Source organism: Crotalus tigris, unplaced genomic scaffold (genome assembly GCF_016545835.1).
Source record: "Crotalus tigris isolate CLP2741 ecotype Arizona unplaced genomic scaffold, ASM1654583v1 scf7180000018553.2237530, whole genome shotgun sequence".
In the NCBI taxonomy this organism is placed as follows: domain Eukaryota; kingdom Metazoa; phylum Chordata; class Lepidosauria; order Squamata; family Viperidae; genus Crotalus; species Crotalus tigris.
In genome coordinates, this window is record NW_024097074.1 from 1,818,044 (window position 1) to 1,832,412 (window position 14,369).

The 14,369-nt window shown below is 45.0% G+C and overlaps 1 protein-coding gene across 1 annotated transcript in view; it reads left to right on the plus strand.

Annotated features, from left to right (window-relative positions):
- The window catches only part of SLC2A13 (solute carrier family 2 member 13), a 68,204-nt gene that overhangs the window by 49,289 nt on the left and 4,546 nt on the right, over window positions 1-14,369 (plus strand). Inside the window, exons 8-9 of the mRNA XM_039354500.1 lie at window positions 12,309-12,430; window positions 13,670-13,822. Coding sequence (XP_039210434.1) covers window positions 12,309-12,430; window positions 13,670-13,822 — 275 coding nt within the window. The remainder of the gene's footprint in view (window positions 1-12,308; window positions 12,431-13,669; window positions 13,823-14,369) is intronic.

The following is a 14,369-nucleotide window of genomic DNA, read 5'->3' on the forward strand; positions in this document are numbered from 1 at the left end:
CTGAACGAATCGTTGTTAAGTCCAGGACTCTCTAGTTAACGTTATTGACTTGAGATTAAATTTACTCTCTTGGCTTCTTCGACAAAATGCTTCCCGGAGTCTGAATTAGTATTCTGAAAAATTTCACGCAAACATGACCTTTAAAAAAGAAATACTGTCGTTATCTTTTCCCAACTCTTGTTTTACCCATGAATGTGAACTGCTACTCCGTGCTTCATTAAAACCTCTGGCAATTGGAAGCAGCTCGCCTCCTTCCCTTCCTTAATAAACCACCGTGCTGTGTTATAATTTTCCTTATAGCGCGGAGTCGTTTTCTTTAAAGCTAATAGCAAGGAGGTGTGCGGAGAGAAAAGCTGCAAACCGCAACACAAAAGAGTTGTGTTCTCTAAGCCTGTGATTATGTGGCCTCCTCTTGCCGATCTCTTGCAAGGAAATGGACCCAGGAGAAAGTGAAGAAGCAAGGCCATCCTTAAAGTCCTTTGGCAATGTTTTGAAGCTCTGGGACCCACGGCCAGCACTTGTTTCTGGATCTCTGACCTAATGATCTACCTGATCAGCTTATTTCTATTTCTTCTAAGACAGCAATCCCCAACTTTTGCAGTTTGGCGGACCGGCGGGGTGGGGGGGAGAGAGAGGGGAACCGGGCCGCGCAAGTGGCGGACCGGCACGCACAGCTCGACTTGGGTAAGTTGACCTGCGCACGTTTGCACACGCATTGGCCTGCCACTCACACAAATTGAGTGTGTCCATGTGTGGACGCTGGCCCGCAACTTGCGCGGCCCGGTTCTCAATGGGCTGCAGTCCGGCAGTGGGGCCACATCCTGGGGATTGGGGACCCCTGTTCTAAGGAACTGCAATACTTTATATAGATATCCATATTCTTAATTTTAAGTCTCCGGCATTTAGTATTTTTGTACAAGTAGGAAACTACTGTAAACTAAAAGCTCTCAGAATAGCTAACTTAATTCCTCTCTTCCCCAAACATAGCTGATCACTACAAGTCAGATAAATTTGGTCACGGTTATCAAAAATAATAGGCTGCTGCTTAAGGAATGCCATTTTTTTTCCCCAGACACTTTCGCATAAATTAGTCACTTCCCTTCAACATACCCTCATCAATCCTTATTGAAGCAACGGTTGTGTAGTTCACAAAAATAGAATACACCTGTTTCATGTCTTTCCAAAGAGAACAAAAAAACTCAAAGGCTTTTCTGATAACTTCTAAATTCGGGGGGGGGGGAGAGGGAGAATCAACCTGGCTGTCTCAATTAGTAAAAATGAGAGAGTATTAAAGAAAAGACAGATTAGATTCATCAAAGGTGCTGAAAATGCTTCAGCTACGCAAAATACAGGTGGTCCTTGACTTAGGACACACAACCGAGTCCAAATTTTTTGTTGTTAAGCAAGACAGTGGTTAAGTGAGTTTTGTCCCATTTTACAACCTATCCTGCCATAGTTCTTAAGAGAATCACTGCAGTTGTTAGTAACCCGGTTATTAAGCGAATCTGATTAGGTAACCTTTATTGTCATTTTTTTTTCCTGTGGGCGCAATGGCACACATTAAAAAATAAAATTTACCATAGATGCCGGCGTATAAGGCGACTTCCGGAAGCGCTAAAATCGGCGCCAAAGACGGGGGTCGTCTTATACGCCGAGTTGTCTTGTATGCCGGAAATACTGGTAGTTGCCGGCGTATAAGACGACGTTCTAGGAAGGCAACTCGGCGACAAAGACGGGGGTCGTCTTATACGCCGGGTCGCCTTGTACGCCGGCATATACGGTAGTTGCTTCCTCTCAAAGTGTACACATACATAACACACATTTGACACATACGATTTACAACATATGTATAGACTCACACCCCTACATATACGTAACAAATAAATATTAAATACTGTCCATCTTGAATATATAACGGAAGGAGGAAGCTTGAGAGTTCACAAGGTGAATGCTGTATGGAATGAAACTAGGGCTGAATCTGGATGTTCTGCTTTGGATACCACGGAGCCCCCCCCCCAGAGGGTAACAAGGAAAACAGATTGTGAAGAGCACGTGTCGTGTCCCAGACAATCTTACAGACCCTGCTCAAGCAATGCTTTTGTGCTGTATCCTGGATGGAAGGGAGGGAACTGCCAATGATCTTTTCTGCCGTCCTCACCACTCTCTGCACCGCCTTCCTGTCTGAAGCAGGGATGCCTCCAAACCAGACTGTGATGCAATATGACAGGATGCTCTCAATCATCCCTCTGTAAAAAGTGGTCAGGACAGGGGAAGGAAGATGTGCTTTTCTCATGCGACGCAGAAAATGTAGGCGCTGCTGTGCCCGCTTCACCATTGGCTTTGCTGGCCAGAAGATCGCCAAAGGGGACCACGTGAAACCCCCCCCTCCCGAGGACAATGGCGCCGTCATACATATGAGTCAGTCGCCAAGCGTCTGAATTTTTTTTATCAATTTTTATTATTTTATTTTCATTACAACCATAAGAAAAAAAATTCGGATACATAAGAAATTAAAATGCAACACACAAATTCCGACATTGCTCACCCATTTCCCCCCAGACCGCATCCCCCTCTCATCTCTTCACTTCCCCCTTCCTTCTACCTCCTCCTCTCCTCCCCTCCCTCTCTCCTCCATCTTTCTACTTACTTATCCCTCTCCGGCTGAATTTTGATCATGTGACCCTGGCGATGCTGCAACGGTCATTAGTGCGAAAAAGGTCATAAGTCACTTGGGTTTTTTTTAGCGCCGTTGTAACTTCAACGGGTGCTAAATGGACTGTTGTAAGTCAAGGACTAAATGCCTGTTATGCCTTTTATACCACCGCACCAATGAACTGCTGTTTCTTTTTTAAAGAAAGAAAGAAAAAAAGACCATTCCATTGTGCTGATATTTCATTCCTGTGGGGATAAAACTTTATTCTATCATCTGGGAACCTCGTGTTCACCTTCCGAACACTTGAAATAATTCAAGGCAAAAAAAAACAAAACACGACAACAAAACCCACTCTATGCCATCATCAAGGATGATTAATATAAATCATTGTCCTTTTGACAAACATCTCTTTTCTATTTCGGTGGAGTTGATTGCAGCTATTATAATTGTGTTTAAAGATAGCGAAGGACGGAAATAACTTTTACAATAATGGAATGTTTAAAACAAGGAGATGTGCAATTTCCTTCAAGAGCGTTCCTGATGGCCCTTGAATAGAAGACCTACAGAATAAATCTTGCCTTTTTAAATTCAAAAGCAGAGCCGGAAGAAAAACAGTCAGGGGGTGGAAAGATTTGAAATAATGGAATACAATCCAGGAAAATCGAATTATAAACGGAACGAAATCCAGGATAAATAGAGGTAGTCCTTGCCTTACGACTACAATGTAGCTCCAGATTTCCGTTGCTAAGAAAGACAGTTAAGTGAGTTTTTGCCCGTTTTATGACCTTCCTTGCCACAGTTGTTAAGAGGATCACTGTGGGAACGATTCCTGTTGGCAGAAACAGCCAACACTCCAGAAGACAGGCTTAGGATACAGGAGGACCTGGACAGACTTCAACACTGGGCGCTATCTAACAAAATGAAATTCAAGGGTGAAAAAAGCAAGGTTCTGCATTTAGGCAAGAAAAACCAAATGTACAGGTATAGTATAGGGGCGTACCTTGCTCAATAGTAGTAACTGTGAGAGGGACCTCGGAGTCCTAGTGGACAATCCCTTAAATAGGAGCCAGCCGTGTGCTGCAGCTGCCCAAAAAGCCAACACAGTGCTAGGCTGCATTAACAGAGAGATGGAATCAAGGTCACGTAAAGTATTAATACCGCTTTAAAAGGCCTTGATAAGGCCACACTTGGAATATGGCATCCAGTTTTGGTTACCATGGTGTAAAAAAGATGTTGAGACTCTAGAAAGAGTGCAGAGAAGAGCAACAAAGATGATCAGGGGACTGGTGGCTAAAACATATAAGGAAAGGTTGCTGGAATTGGGTATGTCTAGTTTAACGAAGAGAAGGACGAGGGGGGACAGGATAGCAGTGTTCCAATATCTCAGGGGCTGCCCCAAAGAAGAGGGAGTCAAGCTATTTTCCAAAGCACGTGAAGGCAGGATTATATTACTATTATTATTTATTATTATTATTTATTACTGCAGTTCTTAAGTCAGTAACACGGTTCTTAAATGAATCTGGCTTCCCCATTGACTTTGCTTGTCAAAAGGTTGCAAAAGAAATAATAACAGAATAACAGGGTTGGGAGGGACCTTGGAGGTCATCTAGTCCAACCCCTTTCTCAAGCAAGAGACCCTAGACCAGGGGTCCCCCACCTTGGCCACTTTAAGACTGTGGACTTCAACTCCCAGAATTCCCTAGCCTGCCGGGCAAATTTCGGACGCATGGCAACTGGTTCATATTTATGACCATCACAGTGTTCCCTGGGGTCACGTGACCCCCCCCTTTTGCAACCATCCGACAGGCAAAGTCAACAGGGGAAGCCAGATTCACCTAAACAGCCGTGTCACTAACCGAACAATGGCAGTGATTCATTTAACAGCTGTGGCAAGAAGGGTCGTAAAGTGGGCCAAAACTCAGCTTAACAAATGTCTCACTTAGCAGTGTAAATTTTGGGCTCGGTTTCCTGCCTGAGCAGGGGGGTTGGACTAGATGACCTCCAAGATCCCTTCCAGCTTTATTATTATTATGACTTGTGGTTGTAAGAAGGGCTTCCTGTAATATCCTCTCCTAAGTGTCCACCCAACTTCTTGCGCCTCTGGTTGTGAGATGCTATTTTTGTTTTGTGTGTGTGTGTGTGTGTGTGTGTGTGTGTCTATCGACCCCTTCTGCATTGCTGTCAGATCAGTTTGAGACAAACAGTTGTGTGGTGTGTTAGCCCTGAGCAAACTTCCCAGCATGGATAACGGCGGCAATCATATGGATAAAGCAAAGCTAATGAAAACGACACCGTTGTGACCCCAGTCACACTCCAATTGCCTAGCCAGTTGCTTAGTGTCACAATAAATTGCACGCAAGCTGGAGACAAACTCTTTTTTTTTATTCCCCGCTGACTTTCTGTTCCTCTGGGTCGTGTCCATACAGGGAGTCCTCGACTTACAGCCACAATTTTATGTTGCTAAGTGGGAAATGTGTTAAGTGACTTTTGCCCTGTTCTACGACTTGTCTTGGCCCACTTGTTAAGTGAATCACTGCAGTTGTTTAATTAGTAACCCGGATGTGAGTCAGTTGTCAAGCGTCCAAAGGGAAATCTATATGCCGCAATGGTCGTAAGTGTGAAAAACGGTCATAGGTCACCTTTTTCGGTGCCGTTGCAATTTCGGTCACTAAGCGAACTGTTGTAAGTTGAGGACTTCCTCAACCTTGAGAAAAACCTAATAAAACCCCGTTGTATCAATGAAATCCCAGAAGGAACCCTTTCTGTGCAACATGAATAAAATTAAACACCAGAGACTCCTTATGCAGTTGGAAGAGGTGGCAGCCCGCTGAACCGCATCCTCCAAATACAATTTGAAGCGCACTACAAAATACACAAACGGGTTGCCTCGTGTAATGAATGTGTCATGTCTTGTTAAAGGACAAATGAAGCGTGCAGCATGCTGGATGAGTGCTTACACAATCTGGTAACCAATATTTATTCACCCAAAAAGCACGTCCTCGTTCACACAGCCGCCGGGAAAATACTGCTCTGCTTACATGATCGGGCTTTTCATCCATTGGTAATATTTTGGCCGGAGCAGCTGTTAACGTGTTTTCCCGAAATTAAGACCCAGTCTTATATTTATTTATTTATTTTGCTTCCAAAAGAGGCACTAGGTCTTAATTTCGGAGAATGTCTTACCTTAGGACCACCACAGCCAGGCCGCCCACACCCTGGCACCTGTTGCGCCGCTGTTTGACTTCTGCGGCCACTTGCTGCCACACGCCATGTGGAGTATTCCCCACGTCTGCTGCGTGGAGTTGCAGCAGGTTTTGGTCACTTCACATGACCCTGGGACACTGTGACCGTCATAAATATGAATCAGTGGCAAGCATCTGAATGTAAATCAAAAGACCCTGGAGATGCTGCAACATTCCAGCTGATTGGCGCTTCTTCTGGGCTCAGCGGAAGCGCCAGGATCAGCACTGAGCTCCAGCTGGAGCCTGGTGCCAATCCTGGTGCTTCTGCTGAGCCCTGACAGCCCCAAAGAAGCGCCGATCAGCTGGAAAGCGGCACTGATCCTGGCTCTTCTGCTGAGCCCTGACAGCCCTGCAGCTCCAGCCATCTCTCGCTCAGGCTTGTGTGGTGCTGTCACCGGTCCAGCTCATTCCCCTTATTCCCGCTACTACTTTTCTAGGATGGTCGCGTACCACCTGCCAGGTGCCAATGTACCACAGGTGGTACTCGTACCACTGGTTGAAAAGCCCTGTCTTTGAAGAATATGTGAGGCTGCCATATTCCTTTTTCTGCAAAAAAAAAACCCTTTTAATATCTGCTCCCTTTGAAAGATTTATAATTCATTATTCCAAAATAATTATTGTTAAAAAAAACGAGATTTGGGCCAGCTCATTCAACAGCAACTACACCGATTGAAAACTGAAACATCGTTGATATATCTCCAGAGGTGTTTTGTTGTTGTTGTTGTTGTTGTTTTTGTTTTTAAATATAAATTGGGAGGGAAATGCTAAATTCTGACATGTCACTTTTCTGTCAGCTCTGACAAATATGCTCAGAAACGTTGGGGGCAGATCGCAGCGGCTCTGGGAATTATGTTGGAGGGAGAAGCTAATTAAATGTGACAGTTTGGAAAACACCCGCCTGCCAGTTTGACTTTTTGATCCTGGGAGACGGGAAGCTGGGAATGGATCTTGGAAACGAGCTCAGCAGAGCAATTAAAAACTTAAGAAGGATCAAGGCACCAGTGTAAAGTTAGAGAACATTTGTTGACTGGTTATTTTGCTTTTCAAGGCATCTTATTTTAGGGGGCAATTTGAAAGGGGGGCAATTCCTTGGGGGAAATAAATTCAGAGAAAGAATTGCAACCCCCTTAGATCAACGTCCGCTCACTTACATGTTTTTGAGAAGGAATTAGAGTATTTTGTATATATATATATATGTATTTATTTAGGTTGATTGCTGTGGGGTAGATATGAATCCCGTTGAATGCCACCAACACTGCATAAACACGGGGGGGGGGCAAGCCCCACACTCACTAGCATTGTTGTTTTTTTATTTGTGCAACAAAATGTCTGCAAGACAACAGCCAAGATCAGAGAGCCCCACGGGCTCCATGTTTCATAAAATGTCTGCCCTTGCCGCCATCTTGTCCCTCAGACGAGAGAAGATATAGGTAATTTAATTCGTAACGGCCTTAAAGCGAGATGGCAATTTTGATTATACTTCTTGGATGCGTATACAGATAGTCCCGACGTAACAACGGTTCATTTAGTGTCCGTCCAAAGTTACAACGGTCCTGAAAAAAGTGACTTTTGGACCGTTTTTCACCCTTGGCAGCCACGTTGCATCCAAATTCAGAACACCCGGCAACTGACTCGTATTTATGACGGTCGCAATGTCCCGTGATCTCCTTTTGTGACCTCCTGACCAGCAGAGTTAATGGGGAAGCCAGATTCACTTAACGACTGTGGCAAGAAAGGTCGTAAAATGGGGCAAACCCCCCCCTCAGTAAGCAAATGTCTCACTTTGCAACAGATAAGATAAGATGATAAGATAATAAGATAACCTTTATTGTCATGCTTTTACTGTGGGCACAACGGCACACATCAAAAATGAAATTTAGTTGCCCGCTCTCAAAGTGAAACACATACATGACACACTCCTAAACATACTATGTACAACATATGCATAGACCCACGCCCCTGTGTATACATAGCAATAAATATTAAATACTGTCCATCTTCTATCTGCTTAGAAAGGCGATAGAAACAAATGCATCGTTTTGTTTCCTTCCGAGCTGCTGCCATCCACAATTTATATTAGTGACCTGAATAAAGTTTCAATTTAAATAAAAGTCTTGGGTACACCGAGGTCTGGGCTTCAGAGGAATATTAATGTGGGATTGTACAAACACTTTTCTGGCACGGCTGGTTTCTCTCCCCCCCCCTCCGGTTCCGTCCCTCCTGGCCTCGCATGCTCTCCTTTTCCCGGGCACGACCCACTGGATCGCCTCCTCAGCTGTCGGCCAGCCATCCAGCTCAGAGGCGGCTTCTTTGAACTGCTGGCAGCGGGCTGCAGAGCCCCAGAGAGCGCCAGTCGAGGGGCCGGCAGGCTGTGGCTGCTGACGGACACTTGTCGGCTCCCATGCGCTCGCTGGCCTCTGTGTGCGGGGGCCAGTGGTGTCAGGCAGCAGCCGCCCCGGCCCTTGCCTTGCCCCATGGCAATGGCACCCCCCACACTGCCTCACCACATCCCGCAGGACGGGCCTCCTGCCTATCGTCCCACCTGCCAGAGACCCCCTAGATCAGTGGTTCTCAACCTTTTTAATGCCGCGACCCCCAAGTACAGTCCTGCAGGCCACTTTAGCTGACTGTGTTCAGCAGGTCAGCGGTTCAAATCTCACCGGCTCACGGTTGACTCAGCCTTCCATCCTTCCGAGGTAGGTAAAATGAGGACCCAGATTGTTGGGGGCAATGTAAATATATATATATACATTGCTTACTGGTGTACACCGCTTAGAGAGTGCTTGCACTTAAAGCGGTATATACGTCTCATAAATAAATAAATAAACCGGTCGTAAGTACTCAACTGGTGCAGCACCGTTTGCAGAATGGGACTTTTGGCGGGCTCAGCAGGGCAGAGACAGCCTGGACGATGCCTATTGGCTTTTGAAAGCCAATAGAATTAGACTCTATTCAAGCTAAGGAAAAGGGGGAAAAAATGGCGGACTGCGTTGTTTGGCAACCCCCGTGAAGTGGTCGTTCGACTCCAAATGGGGTCCCGGCCCACAGGTTGAGAACCACTGCCCTAGATCTCTCCCAACCCTGCCCGCCCCACACAGGCATCCCTTCCCACGAACAACATTGAGGTGGCCACGCCCACCTTGGCCACACCCACCCAGTCTGCCATGACCACCACAGCCAGGCCAACCCAGTGGGCCACGTCCACCTGGCACCCGGCGATAAATAAGTGGGCTTTGGGTTGCCGTTTGGGCCCTCGGTCTCTAAAAGGTTCGCCATCACTGCCCTAGACTAGTGGTTCTTAACCTGGGTGATATCGTGATTTCGTTTTTCAGGGGGGCAATGGAACGAAAAGGCGATATGGGGGCGATGGAGCGAGAGGTTTGGGGGGCACTTTTGAGACTTTTTTTGTACAGTGAATCGCTGTATGTCGTACAAAAACATCAGATCGCTCGCTGTCAGCGGATTGAACTGTGCTTTCAAATGTTCCTCCAGCTAGCTTCAGTACAGAACGCCGTACATATGTGAAGACACATCGGTTACCTTCATGCGTGTTGCGCAGCAGCGTCCCCCCGTAACAGTGGCACGCCATTGGCCAGAATATGGGAGATATGGGGGGAAAGACTGGAAATAAATTATTTGCATCAATATGTCCTGGCGACAATTTTAAAGGAAGCAAAAAAAGGGTTTGCATAAATTGAAGAATTATTTCCTATGTTGGGATTGAGAGGTTATGTTGGGGGAGGGGGGGGATGACAACTTCCTCATTGGCTCAAGGGGGCGATTCGTTCAAAAAGGTTAAGAACCACTGTCCTAAACCAGTGTTTCCCAAACTTGACCATTTTAAGGCATGAGGACTTCAACTCCCAGAATTCCACAGCCAGCAACGCTGGCTGTGGAATTCTGGGAGTTGAAGTCCACATGCCTTAAAATGGTCAAGTTTGGGAAACACTGCCCTAAACCACTCCAGGCAAACGACCACCCAATCTCTTCTTAAATGCCACAATTTCTGAAGAAAAGCCATTTTTACTGCTTATTTTTTCCTCATTGTCGGAACGTTTCTCCTTCGTTCCAGGTTGCTTCTCTCCTAGATTAATTTCCATCCGTTGCTTCTTGTTCTGCCTTCAGGTGCTTTGGAGAATAGGTGGACTCCCTCTTTTTGTATGTGTGTGTCAGCCCGGCGTCGTCATGAGTTTTGACCTTCCTTGGTGATGGCCTTTTGCACCAGTTTTGGTCACCACGATGTAAACAAGATGTTGAGACTCTGGAAAGAGTGCAGAGAAGAGCAACAAAGATGATTAGGGGACTGGAGGCTAAAACATATAAGGAACGGTTGCTAGAATTGGGTATGTCTAGTTTAACGAAGAGAAGGACGAAGGGGGACATGATAGCTGTGTTCCAATATCTCAGGGGCTGCCATAAAGAAGAGGGAATTAAGCTATTTTCCAAAGCGCCTGAAGGCAGGACAAGAAGCAGCGGGTGGAAACTAACCAAGGGGAGAAGCAACCTAGAACTAAGGAGAAACTTCCTGACAGTGAGAACAATTAACCAGTGGAACAACCTGCCTCCAGAAGTGGTGAATGCTCCAACACTGGAAGTTTTTAAGAAGAGATTGGACAGCCATTTGTCCGAAATGGTGTAGGGTTTCCTGCCTGAGCAGGGGGTTGGACTAGATGACCTCCAAGGTCCCTTCCAACTTTACTACTATTAGTAATGTTCACCTTCTGTCCGTTTTAACGAGGGATATTTTCTTAGTGCAGAACGCGCATTGATCCCCCGCGGACGGCGAAATGATAAACCAAGTAGAATCTTTTCCCTGCTATATTGACAAGAAGACGTTAAATGAGTGAGCAGCTGCTGCCTCTTTTCTGAAATGTACTACCCCAATTATAGTATTGTTTGCTTCCTTCCAGACACTTGAGCAGGGATAATCAGCCTGTATTCATCACTGCACACCTGCAAAAAAAAAAAATCTTTTTTTTTTTTACTGAAATTAACTCATACGCCGCGAAGTTGCTGTCCTGTTGTCCGTGCTTTAAACTGATGTCAAGGCGAGGATTTGGCTAGCTAGCAACGATGAACTAGGAAAAAAAACTGGGCATTTTGAAAGGTGCTATTATTGGTGGCGGTTTACAGAAATGGCTATAAAATATAGCTATCAATGGCAGAAGAATAACAGAGTTGGAAGGGACCTTGGTCATCTAGTCCAACCCGCTGCTCAGGCAGGAAACCCTATACAATTTCAGACAAATGGCCATCCAGTCTTTTCTTAAAAACCTCCAGCGATGGAGTACCCACAACCTCTGAAGACAAGCTATATAAGATATAGCTATCAATGGCAGAAGAATAACAGAGTTGGAAGGGACCTTGGAGGTCATCTAGTCCAACCCGCTGCTCAGGCAGGAAACCCTATACAATTTCAGACAAATGGCCATCCAGTCTTTTCTTAAAAACCTCCAGCGATGGAGTACCCACAACCTCTGAAGACAAGCCATTCCGCTGGTTAATTGTTCTCACTGTTAGATTTTGGGCAGGGACATGCCACTGAAACTTCACCGGAATACAGAATTACATAGCTGGAAGGGACCTTGGAGGTCATCTAGTCCAACCCCCTGCTCAGGCAGGAAACCCTGTACCATTTCGGAAAAATGGTTGCCCAGTCTCTTCTTAAAAACTTCCAGTGTTGGAGCATTCACCACTTCTGGAGGCAGATTGTTCCACTGGTTAATTGTTCTCACCGTCAGGAAATTTCTCCTTCGTTCTAGGTTGTTTCTCTCCTTGGTTAGTTTCCATCCGTTGCTTCTTGTCCTGCCTTCAGGCGCTTTGGAGAACTGGTTGACTCCCTTCCTGCTTCTTTGTGGCAGTCACTTAGATATCGGGAGAGTTACTATCCCAAATTGTAGATCTCAGAAGAATTAACATTTGCCTTAGGTTCATCAATTTAAATAGGTTGCAGAAGTCAGGAATATCTCCTTACTATTGAGAAAGGAAATAAACATCACTTTAAAAACAACATAATTGCATTTGGAATCAAGCAGTGGGAATATTATTTTTAACTGCCTGAGTAATTTCACAATAAAGTATATTTCTGATATTGTTCCAAAGATTTTACACTAAACATGCCCAGTGATCCATTATCTACTTTTAAGCAGAAGCTATTCAATTTCTCTCAGGACAAGAATTAGGCTCTATTGATTATGAGTTAACATTGTGTTATAACATTGTGTTCTTGCAAATAAGCATTGTATTTATCTTCAAATGCCTTTCTTTCTTTCTTTCTTTCTTTCTTTCTTTCTTTCTCTTCTTTCTTTCTTTTTCCTTCCTTCCTTCCTTCCTTCCTTCCTTCCTTCCTTCCTTCCTTCCTTCCTTCCTTTCTTTCTTTCTTTCTTTCTTTCTTTCTTTCTTCCTTCTTGCAGATGCTCCAATGAAACCAAACTCAAAACTGAAGGCATATTTTGGGCTTATAACTTCTGTCCAACGCCGTATTCATGGACTGCACTGCTGGGACTCATATTGTACCTGGTTTTCTTTGCACCAGGTAAATACATTTGATGAACTTATATTACTTTTCTTTGACTAAAAGAAATTGGCTGTTATCAACCGGGAATACTCAAGTAACCCTGGTCAAAATCTTAGGCGTCTGCATTTTCCTTTTTTTGTGAAAATAAAATTGGAAGCACTGGTTGCCTTGCCTTTGTTTGAATACATTATCTCCTTGACCATTTAACTTTGTTATTTTATAGTAGGGGTCTTCAAACTTGGCCTTGTTATGACTTGTGGACTTCAACTCCCAGAATTCCTCAGCCAGGCACGCTGGCTGAGGAATTCTGGGAAGGGTCTTCAAACTTGGCCCTTTTATGACTTGTGGACTTCAACTCCCAGAATTCCTCAACCAGCGTGCCTGGCTGAGGAATTCTGGGAGTTGAAGTCCACAAGTCATCAAAGGGCCAAGTTTGAAAACCCCTGTTTTATAGGGTAAGGAAAGAAATTCTGCTCTCAAACTGTGGGTGTAATCAATTCCAGGGTGGATAAAAATGAACGGACGAAGAAAAAAGATCATGTACACTTTCCTATAGACCAGTGGTTCTCAACCTTTTTAATGCCGCGACCCCCAACCAGTCGTAAGTCAAGGACTAAACCAGTCGTAAGTTGAGGACTACCCAACCGGTCGTAAGTCGAGAACTTTCCCTGCCCGGGAGCGCCACACATGCGTGGTGCCGTCCCCTGTGCCGGCTGAGGCCTAGCTGGCAAGCGGCAGAGACAGAGTAGGCCGACACCAAGGGAGGTAAGGCACCCACCGGAAAAGGGGGAAAAAATGGCGGACAGCCTTGCTTGGCGACCCCCGTGAAATGGTCGATCGACCCCAAATGGGGTCACGACCCATAGGTTGAGAACCACTGCTATAGACTGAGAATCTTCCTTTGAACACAACAATAGACGTAATAGCTAGGGGGGAAGCTGGATTCTGTTAACAACTAGTGATTTGCCATGGCTTAACAACCATGCCAAAAACGGTCGTAAAATGGGTCATGACTTATTTAACAACTGCTTTGCTTAGCAATGAACATTTTGGACCCAGTTGCAGTTGCGAGTTAGGGATCACTTGTACTAGGATGAATGTTCTTCATGTCACGCATTCATATGGAAGGCAACTACTATTCAGCTTGTCTTTCACCATTGTTAATCATTTCTAACTTTTCCATCTCTGTTGATCGTAATTATTTAAGAATACTCAGTGAAAGTTATTGATTGGTTATTTTCAATTACATGTCACAAGGAATGGGACCGATGCCGTGGACAATCAATTCCGAAATTTACCCCCTTTGGGCGAGAAGTACAGGAAACGCCTGTTCTTCTGGCGTCAACTGGATTTTCAACGTTCTGGTGTCACTCACCTTCTTGCACACAGCTGAATATCTGACCTATTATGGTAAGGAATTTTTTTTTCCATCTTCAAACAAGACTCAGAACAATTTAATTTCGGATTGTTGGAGGTTTTAGTTTTTTCATTTTTTAATGATTTTGCTTGGCAACTTAAGTTCTCCCCTTGATAGGTGGACTTGATGGGAGCTATAATTAGAGGTATAGATTAAGACAGGAGTCTTCAAACTTGGCCCTTGTATGACTTGTGGACTTCAACTCCCAGAATTCCTCAGCCAGCGTGTCTGGCTGAGGAATTCTGGGAGTTGAAGTCCACAAGGCATGAAAGGGCCAAGTTTGAAGACCCCTGTCTTAAATCTAACAAACAAAATGGAGGCTGGCTGAGGCATTCTGGGAGTTGAAGTCCACAAGGCATGAAAGGGCCAAGTTTGAAGACTCCTGTCTTAAATCTAACAAACAAAATGGAGGCTGGCTAAGGAATTATGGGAGTTGAAGTCCACAAGGCATGAAAGGGCCAAGTTTGAAGACCCCTGGATTAAGATGTGTGTTGTGCACGGCTTCAGGCTTGGAAGGAGATGCACTGTTCACAGCATACG